At 37.5% G+C, this 10331-nt stretch overlaps 1 protein-coding gene across 1 annotated transcript; it reads right to left on the bottom strand.

Annotated features, from left to right (window-relative positions):
* Nucleotides 1-242: 242 nt before the first annotated feature.
* LOC117427125 (crk-like protein) lies at nt 243-7431 on the bottom strand. Its single transcript, XM_034045519.3, has 3 exons — nt 6267-7431; nt 4811-5270; nt 243-2505 (listed from the first exon to the last, which is right to left on the bottom strand). The coding sequence occupies exons 1-3, from the start codon at nt 6575-6577 to the stop codon at nt 2371-2373; spliced, it is 906 nt and encodes a 301-aa protein (XP_033901410.1). The 5' UTR covers nt 6578-7431; the 3' UTR covers nt 243-2370.
* Nucleotides 7432-10331: the final 2900 nt, after the last annotated feature.

Here is a 10331-nt window from a genome sequence, read left to right as displayed (position 1 = left end):
ACAGAAATACCAGTAGCTTATACTTGGACTGATCCCCTTCTCTGGGAATCTTGAATCTGAATCTGAATCTTTCCTCGACCTGTATAAAGGTCTGCAGTGTAAGAGTTTACTTGCACAGTTTCTAGTCAAATACTTTACCACTGCACATACACCAATTCTCAGGAACTCAATAAACCTTCAATTTTACTAATTGAAAACTTGTGATTGTGTTGCAAAAAGGAAGCTACAATAGCAGGAACAAATGACGGATCTTGATGTCAATTTTATTTACATAACATTGGTGTTAACCATGTGACGTACTGTTACAACTGTAAATGGTAAGAAAATAAAAGGCACTAATTTGTTAAAAATGGATATTCTGTATGCACCCTAAATTATGATTATAGGTACTGTAATACTGTTAATCGGGCAAACAAAAAGAATACAACTTAGACATAACCACCCCACCCCATGTCATTTTTGAAAGCAAACGCTTTCTAAAATAATCGGATCATGACGTTTACAGTTTAGATGCAATTTTTAAATACTAGTAGTTATTGTTCAATCACAGGGTTTGAACGGAGGTTGTATTAGAATTACACAGGATGAAACATGGGCATTCCAGAGCGACACAAAGCAGCGTTTGTCCTTCCCTTAACACAAAACAATACAATTAAAATAAGGTTAGGATATCATGCAGAGAGGCCACAGACAGGCATTGTCCCTTTTAATTCTTACTCAAGTTTGTGTTGTGCATTTATTTCACTACAAGTAAAATGCACGATGATCGCAGATTTCATTACAAACTAACCTTACTAACCTAATTTAACATTGGTTTTCCTCTTCTAAAATTATTTTTTTTTTTTTTAAATGCGGCTGGGGATAATCCACTAGACAGCAGCATGAACAATGTGGTTTCTTTGCAGACAGCCTCTATTGCAGTATTCTAGCAGCCTATAACAAAGCAAGCAAGAGAAGATCCAGCAGCACAAAGCATTAAAGGGGAAACACTCCAACAAACCTTTTTTGGGAAAGGGGGGTTGAAAAAGGTGATTATTCAAATGACAAAAATGAGCAGCTGTGCTTTTCCAATAAACAGTTTCTGAAAAATACAACAGGGTTGTGTAAACTGGTTTGTGGTAAATGCTATTTGGTGCAGGAGAATTGAGCCACTCAAAGCACTGGGTTATTTTCTAGGTATACCAATAAACTCTTAATCATGTAACATTGTTAAAGGAGTAATTACTAACTCACTCTGGATACAAAGCCCTAAACTACTGACCATGTATGAAATTAAAGAGCTTAGGTAAAAAGAGGTTAAGAAAGTTTCTTCAAAGGGACAGTCTTTACCCTCACACACTACAGATAAGAATATTGAGAAAAACAAATACTGTAGGAGCCTGCAGAGTGTTTCCCTTTCAAAGCTTAGCCTCACAAATGCAGTGCTTGTAAAGTACATCCTCCATGATTGTGTTTCATAACCGTCCGATTGCATCCAAAATATCTTTTCGGCTGTTGCTACAATTTGAGCATGAAGTTTATGGCACAAAAGGCTAACATTTTTACACCTTTTAGACACTAATTTACACGCAAGCCCAAGTGTAAAATGCAGCTTTTCAGTCTCTTTCTCTCTTCTTTGAGATTAACGCAAGCTTCATCCATGAAAACTTTGGAGGCAAGCATTTTTTGTTGTTGTTATAAATAACAGCATCTCTCGGGTGATCTTGATAATCGTTGTCGTCTTTGCTGCTGAAGAATGACGGCCTTGCTTCAAATAGGTAAGGCTTACCTTATCCAGCCTGTGCCAAAGACACCATTTTATAGATAGCAACGCTGACTTTACATTATTCTACAAGAAAGGCAGCTGCCTTATCCTTACGTTTAAGGTACAAAACTGAATGATAGACCTTTATAGCACAGTAGTTCATTTCACTGTCAGACCATTTTTCACCTGTGATTACATTTCTTTCTCTTCCTTAAAACGTTTAAATGAACCCCTTCCGGTCATTGTCACAAAGTTGAAAAAACACATTTGACTTCAGTCAGCAGCTACAACTGTAGTCACTTAAAGTGAAGACATACATCAAACACCATGGCTCAGGAGTTGTGTAGCCAACAACGACAACAATATTAAACTCATAAAACATTCAAACTATTTGTTAAACCTGATTTTAATTATTGAATTCAGACGGGAAAGGGGTTAATGGCAGTTTATAGGCAGCGTTCCGAATAGTCAGAAGTATCCCATCTATGGCAGCAGACTAAATGTTGAAGACTTCTCGTTTGACCGAGAAGCTCACAGAAGCAATGCACCAAACATGATGTTGATAACAGGACAGGCGAATGGTGGCAGCAGTGACAGTGGGAAGAGAAAAAAAAAAAAAAACACACTCATTCGCTTTCTTCTGGGTTCTGGGGATCAATTATTTTAACGTGAGTGAAGGGGAACAGACCTCTTCGGCCATTCACCTCACCCTCCCACTGGCCACTAATGTTCATCCTTGTCACCTTTACAATGTCTCCGACCTGTTTGGGGATAAAGAAAAAAAAAAGTTATACAAGTTGAAGCACAGCTTTAGGTTTTATGAATGTAGAATTTGAAAGGGTAAGCTATACAAATAAGTTAAATAGAGAAGAATGGGCTTCACGTTAGTAAAAGGCCAAGTATCAAGTCAAATCTGGCAACAAATATTTACAGCTTGATGTTTAAAAAGGACTCCAGACCACAGCATCTCTGAAACTGAAGACCCTTGATATAGTTATCTAGCTTAGCAACTGTCCCAAACCTTCAGAGATTTAAAAAAGATATTGCAGCAACATAAAACATTACATTTAAACAGTTTCCTTTAGGGTATTGTTTTCTGAAGTTACCAATCTATGGCAGCATTCCAAAGTCAACCAAGAAAGAGTAGCAACAGCAATTTCACCGATGCTGGTGTTTTCAAACTGATTTTTTATGGCATAATTTAATATGAATTGATACATTTGATAAATTGCATATTAGGATAAAGAAATAGAATCATAATTTAGTAGTGATTATATCATATATATATATATGTAAAAAACAGTTATAGATTATGACTAGGATATAAATCAAAAATAGATTATGACTAGGATATAAATGCATTTGATGGTTCTTCTGACCCCTTCGTGTAAAGCCCAAACAACCCGTGTAATCCAGACATAGCCTCCAGTAGGAGCACACCCCGATGAAACAGCCTGGAAACATGTCACCAAGATCATGAAGAGTGTTTGCAGCTTCCAGTTCAAGCAAGAATTCATTGCCCCGAGCAACACTAGTCAGAGATGCATTCCACAGCTACTCAATGATCTACCTGCCACACTTTGTAGTAATATGAAGTCTTAGCACACGTGGAAACCTATCGAGAGAAGTTGCCCAGGTATCACTTGCCGCTGATGTGCAGACAAAGACAAATCCTGGGTGCCAAATATCAAACGAGTCTTACAGCTACTACTGCACCCGCTGTTAAAACGTATGCAGGTCAGAGCAGAACAGAAGCACTAGCCAATTTCCACTTTATGTCAGTTTTGCAAATAATCTAATCGTGGAGCACTACAACATAATCTAAATACACCTTTTGAAGGGCTTGTCTAAACATTCCCCTTTATTGAGGAATAAGCATAATAGCCTACTTTCTAGTTCACAATCTACCTTACCTATGAACGAGGGTAGTGGAGGTGCAGTAAAAGTTATACAAGTGCTAAAAGTTTAGAATTGAACTGAAAAAATAAGCGTTTTAATAGCCTTTCCATTTGCACACATCTTTTACATGTGTGGCATCAATGCAGAAAACAAAGTATTAAAATGTTTAATATTTTTATTCTTAAAGTTGAAACATTTATGACGTTATATGGAATCTAACTATACACACACCCACACACCACAAAATAGCAGTTTAGGAACACTTGCTTCTTGTGCAGAGCTGTGATTCTGTTTTTGGAACGTTTTCGTATCTATTTAGAATTCAAAAAGCAACCTCTAATCTGCCAGATTCAGACACTAACATCAGCGGCCTGTGGACTACTGCAGAGTGGGCAGTGCTTAGCATTTGTGGGTTTTGACTTTGGTGAACATGTATGTCTTTGATGTGGACTGCAGCAAGAATTAATTTAGCTCAGCACTGCCTCACACAGCATTTTCAAATAATTTCCCATGCTCGGCACTAAGTTTAGCAGCTAATGGTTAGGCTTTAATATTTATAATCCTGACTAAAATGTCATATTTTGAATCATTTTACCAGGAAAGTGTCTTTCTTTCTATTTTGTCAGGACCAGCAATAATCTGGTTCAAAACAGGAAATAGAACTAATTAATAACTGGTAGAATTAAATGGGGGTATTACTCATGAAGACAGGGAATAAAGGGTCCTGAATTTATTATATGTCCTAAAATAAAAAGCTATTTTTTCTTCTAGATGAAGCTCATTTTTCTCCCAGGCGGAATCCTTGTGTTTATGTCCTAAATACTATGAAGCACCTGCGTCATAGACATTTTGAAACTAATTATTCTATTTCTAAAGTGCCATTTCATTTTCATTAAAATGTAACCCAATTTGCACTTCCCTCCAAGGAAATGAAAACCAATGAGCCAGCAAAAACAGCAAAGCAAAATACATACTGCTCATTTGTACTTTTTTTTCTTCAACTTGCAAGATATATAAAAAAAACACACACACTTTATAAGACTCCCTGCACAGGGAGAACAGACATCCCTAAATAATGTTGAATTTTGGGGGATGGTGGAGAGGGGGGTGTCTATTGCTTTACAGTAGGATGTGTGTGGCATTCAACGTGTGTAACAAATCTCTTACCTCTAGTGCCAGGGCTGTCTTGTCGTAAGCACACGGCACTCGTTTCTGGATAGCTTTGGCCAGGACAGGTCCGTTCTGTGTGGAGGGCAGGGGGTTGATGACGGCCCCTGGGGTGGTAGGGGGGAGAGGGGAGGGTGTCTGTGGCTGGGCGTACGCGTGTGCAGGTTCAGGGATGCCGTAACTGTTTGAATTTCTGTTGCCGTGGAACTGGTGCGGCGACGGTCGAACAAGCTTTTCCACGTACGGCACAGGGATCATGCCGACTCTGCCCTCCTTGGTGCGGGCGCTCCACCACTGATCCTCAGGCTTGTCTAAGATGATCAGGATCTCGCCTTTCTTAAAGGGAAGATCTTCCGCATCGTTCCCAGTGAAATCATACAGTGTCCGAACATACTCCAGGTTTTCTTCTGCTGGTCCCAGAACAGGTGCAGGACTGGATCCTATGGCTGGATTTGGGTGCCTATTAAGTTTGTAAGGTAGAACACAACAGTTATAATAAAACCATGCAGAACAACTTCCGCTTAAATAATTAAATCAGGCCATTGGCCATTGTACTGTCTTCACAATTAATTGTTCTCCTAGTATAAAAAAAATAATGCGATAACTGTGTGGCACAAGGAACTAGAATCTTTACATTTCCTCAAATCTGATGAGCAACACCTTACAAAAGACAGGTCTGTCAATTCTCTAAAAAAGAACAACTGCAAGACAAAGTCAGACCAATTCCCAAAAGAAAGCGAAGAATATACTTCTTGAAATAATGATAGTTTGTCCCTGTAAGACACTAGTTCTCAAGTTTGCAAAGGAATTTATTTTCCGCAGTTGTCTTTGTAATCATGTATTTCTTGGGTGCACACTTCAGTAATACACAATTTGTTTAATTTCAGAATCCACCTGTTACTCCATAGTATTTATTATCCGAGTAATGTATACAATAACAGATTTTATATAGCCCGATTGTAGCTTCCTGATCCAGTACCACTCGAGTTAAGAGGACCTCGTTTAGAATATTAAACAACTTTCAAACCGTTTCCCTGAAAGAGATGCAACACTGCATTTGACGGATTGATCTTGGCCCAACAGTTAATATGTAGATGTACGTAAAATACTACAATATATTTACAAGAGTATTTGCTTTAACTTCTTGTTTAATATTTTTTTTTATATATTAAACAGGGCTGACAAATATACCATTTGTAATAACCAACTGTGTTCCGGTCGCCCAGTGCTAAATTAGGCCAGCCAAACAAATAAACGGAAGTTTTCATTTAAAAAAACGAAGCATTTAGAGGAAGAAGCACCACCGAGTACAGCGTTAGCGACATGGAGGTTTTAGAACCACACACACCCCCACAACCAACTTCATCTACAACAGATGCCTTACAGGTAAGGCAGTCAGAATCTACCTCTACAGCTCAAAGAACAAACGTTAACAATAGCGTTACTGAATGCTTACCTCGATGCTGGCTCTATAAGTGTTGTTGTGTCCAAATAATGTATTTTGTAGAATTCCAAAAGCGCTGGTAGATGTTCAAACTCCTGATCTCCTATTTTAAACCTTTTGTTTGGTAACGAGTTGATGATATAGTGAGACACTTTTGAGTTTTCCGACACCGACAGCACATAGTCACCGGGGCATGTAGATGAATCACGGACCAAGAACATGCCGTGTCTCTGTCCCTGTAACCGGTTCTGGGCTTCTTGTCGGGAAACGGGTCCGAAATACCAACTAGACCGATCCGTGGAATCGAACCGTGCTGATGACATGATTATTGATTTTTTTTTGGAAGACACACACAATAGATCAATCTAAACCGCTACTTTAAAAGAAGCACATATGCTTTAAAAGGATCCAGGGTGAATTTCACGTCAAAATCTTTACAATTTAAAATCAAACGGGGTGCAAACGTAACAGATTACTACAAGGAAATTAAAATAGATTTCTTTAGCTAAACGTTTCTCGAGAAACGTCTATGCACCACTAGACCTATTTAAAGCATCCTAATGCTGTTTTCCACTTTCAATAAACAGTCATTTAAAAAAATAATTAAGAAACCGAATACATATAATGAATATTGCAATTAGTTTAACTTTTTCGTGTTTTTTTTAAATCAGTTCTTAGCACTCAACACACCTAACGGATTGTCGTTTTACTAAAATAAATCGCCCCTCATTGTGTTAAATATCAGGCATGTCCGCAATCTACATATAAAAAGATCCGTATACTTATGTTTGTAGTGTGGAATATTTAAAGCCCCTGAATTCGTGAAAGCGATTTATTAAAGTCTTTTTTTTGTCCAGTAGACTTTGCTGTGAAAATGGCGGCCTTCGATTCCAACACGTCTTCGCTTTGAAATCAATTCTGCAGCGATCCTCTGCTTCACGCTCCTCGTCGCATTAACACGGCTTTACGCCGCCAGGTCTTGGGTTATAATTTTAAAAGCTGGATAATTCTTGATAGGTTCTTAATGTTTTTTTTTTTTTCCTTCCCCCTGTTGATATCAGTTCTCTCTTTGAAAATGCTTAGAAATGGCGGATAAGCGGGCGTGTCTGCGCTTTCCCACTCGCCCCACACCACGTTGATGACGTAGCAAGGCGTAAACTCAATAATGTATTGAAACAGACGCTATCGTGGCTGGCTCAACTATTGTGTTAAGATCAAACTACTCTCAGGACCGAGTAGTTTGAACCTGCATGGCGAACTCGGGATGTCATTTTCACAAACTTCTCTGTTCTATACTCTATTGTCGCTTTATTTAATAAACAGTAGTTAATTCGTATACAATATTCACCTTTTAAATTTGTAATACAGGTCATTCAAATACATTAACATAATTGACAAAAATCACTGGCTACAAAAATGAAATGCATTATCTAGTATACATTTATAATAAAAAAATTATAATAATATCGTTTTATGTTTTAATTATATTAATTCCCAATATTTACAAACAATAAATTATAACAATTTGTGCCTGATAAGCTAAAATAAACAATATTAAGAATACAATTGTTAACCAATATGAATACATTGATAAACTAATAACTTTTAAAATAGTAAAAATCCTATGGTATTAATTTTTTTTTTTAAAGAAATTTCTGGTACTTTTAGTAGTAAGACCACTTCCCCATTGAGGCAACGTTTTTGTTGCTCCCATGACTGGCCTAATAAAGAGGTTTCATGCGTTTTTAATTTTTTTTTTTTTTTTTAATTTAACAAGTAATAGCAATTTGAAGGTGATCCAAATATAGATACATGACCCTGAATTCCCCATGTCTAATCTACATGGGTTATATCTTAAATATATATGACATTAGGTATGTATTAGTACAGCAGTACTAGTCAATAATGGTTCCACGTTTAAGGGCTGTGTTATTTGTGGGATACTGCAGGGGTGAGTCCGAATATTCGAGTAATCCATTAGCGCGCATGTTCACAATACTTGCAAACCCACACCCCCACCTAAGTGGATCCCAATCCTTGTACTTGAAATAACCATGCTGGATTTTTAGTAGGACACATTACTACAATGTTCCATGAGCCTGTCAGAAGCAGCTCTGATTTGTACGAGCATGTGTCATTCACGGGGGTTTTCCCGATTAGCAATGACATGAGTAATACCCTTGACTTCCTTGTTACTGTTTAAAAACACACATACATCGTGCGTGCTTGAGTGTTATCTTTATTAGTATTATTACAATTATGTAACTGCACAGCGTTGAGTTGTATTGACTTGACTGTGCAAAGGGTTGGGTGCTGTGTTCACACCCATCAGCAGAAAGAATGAAATGAAATATTGAAACTTTTAGAAGGTTTTGCAACATAAGTAAGCATCGTTACATACGGATTGTCTCTGAACATAGCTTGTAATACGTTTTAATGGTGATTTTATGATAATTTTGAGTTCTGCTGCTCCAATTCTGAGTAGTGTTTTATTCCCCCTGAGCTGGTGGACTTTCGCCTAAATCAAATCAAAATGCCACATAGCATTGCAGTGGATGTGAATTTAACTGAAAGTCATCTGAATGAAAATATGCATACAAATGAAGTACTGCCTATATGTGCACATGAAAGCAATGTACAGTATATTTCAAAGTTAGAAGAAAAGCCTAAAAGGGGACCAACTGAGGTACAGTACAGTATATCCTGACTGAATCAGGGAGAGTGATGCTGACATTCTGTATGATTTTGCTGATACAGATCAGGCCGAGCATGGTGTTTCAGTACAGCAAGCCTATGCGATCAACAGCTGTGATGAATTCAAAAGGAGCATAAACCCAATTCCGCACTGCAGCTGTAAGACAGAGGCTTGAGTTACTAAAGCTGAAAAGTTGCTGGACTCCTGCCTGGTGTTCAAAAGGACGCAGTGCGAGTGTGAGTGAATCCTAATTGATTTGCACCCACCAGTTCTGAACCGGTAAAGCTTGCCAGTTTCCCACATGTACAGCTATGACCAAACGTTTTGCATCATTCTATATAATTAACAAATTGTAGTTTTCCATATACTTAACAAAAAGCGGTAACCAATAAAAAAAAAATATGACATTTCGACACTAAATACTGTATTACTATTTATTTCTCAGCAGACACCCATATCCAGGGCGACTTACAATTGTTACAAGATATCACATTATTTTTACATACAATTAGTTTATACAGTTGGGTTTTTACTGGAGCACTCTAGGTAAAGTACCTTGCTCAAGGGTAAAGTAGCAGTGTCTCCTACCTGGGATTGAACCCACAACACTCCTAACCACTACTGCACTCTGCTGCTTCCAGTAGACTTTTGCAATATAATTGTCTAGTTTCTTGATTACATGATGTTGTCTCCATCCTAAAATTCTAAGTGATGCAAAACTTTTGGCCATAGCTGTATACTGGCACAGACTAGCAGTGCAACTCATTTCTTGAAAGCAAAGTAGAAGACACTCCTTTTGCCTTTGAATGTTATATAAATAACCAGAGCTCATTAATTGATGTTGAACAGCTGATGGAGAAGAGCTAGCAAAAGCATACATTACCTGGAAATGTATTTTACCTTAATAATGCATAATTTGAATAAGATGGAAAATCCTATCAGAGTACCCTATAAAAATGTCTAATGATTTATTTAAGTTTTTTGCTTTTCATTTTATTTTGCATATTATTTTATCCTCTCTTGTATTTTTTTTTTTTTAACTATTCTGTAATCATTTATTGTATGCGTACGTTTAAATCAGCACAAAACTCCCATTTTATTTCACTTAACAGCTAATGAAAAAAAGGCTTGTAGACATTAGCGTCATGCTTTATACAAAGAGTGTAAAATCACATTAGGGTCAGTGTGACTGCAGTCTTTCGAGACCAGTACTCTGCATCTATCACTGAACACAACTAGTAATCCTTCTTTTCTTTATGCCATCCGTGATGTGCACGTCTCCTTTTCTGTTTATATACCTGCGTCCCTGGGTACCCCTTTTGGGTAATTGCCATTTGCAAACACATTAAAAATACATACAGCTAAGGCAAAATGTTTTGCAT

Source organism: Acipenser ruthenus, chromosome 11, assembly GCF_902713425.1.
Source record: "Acipenser ruthenus chromosome 11, fAciRut3.2 maternal haplotype, whole genome shotgun sequence".
Classification (NCBI taxonomy): Eukaryota; Metazoa; Chordata; class Actinopteri; order Acipenseriformes; family Acipenseridae; genus Acipenser; species Acipenser ruthenus.
This window is presented reverse-complemented; position numbering and strand designations above follow the sequence as displayed.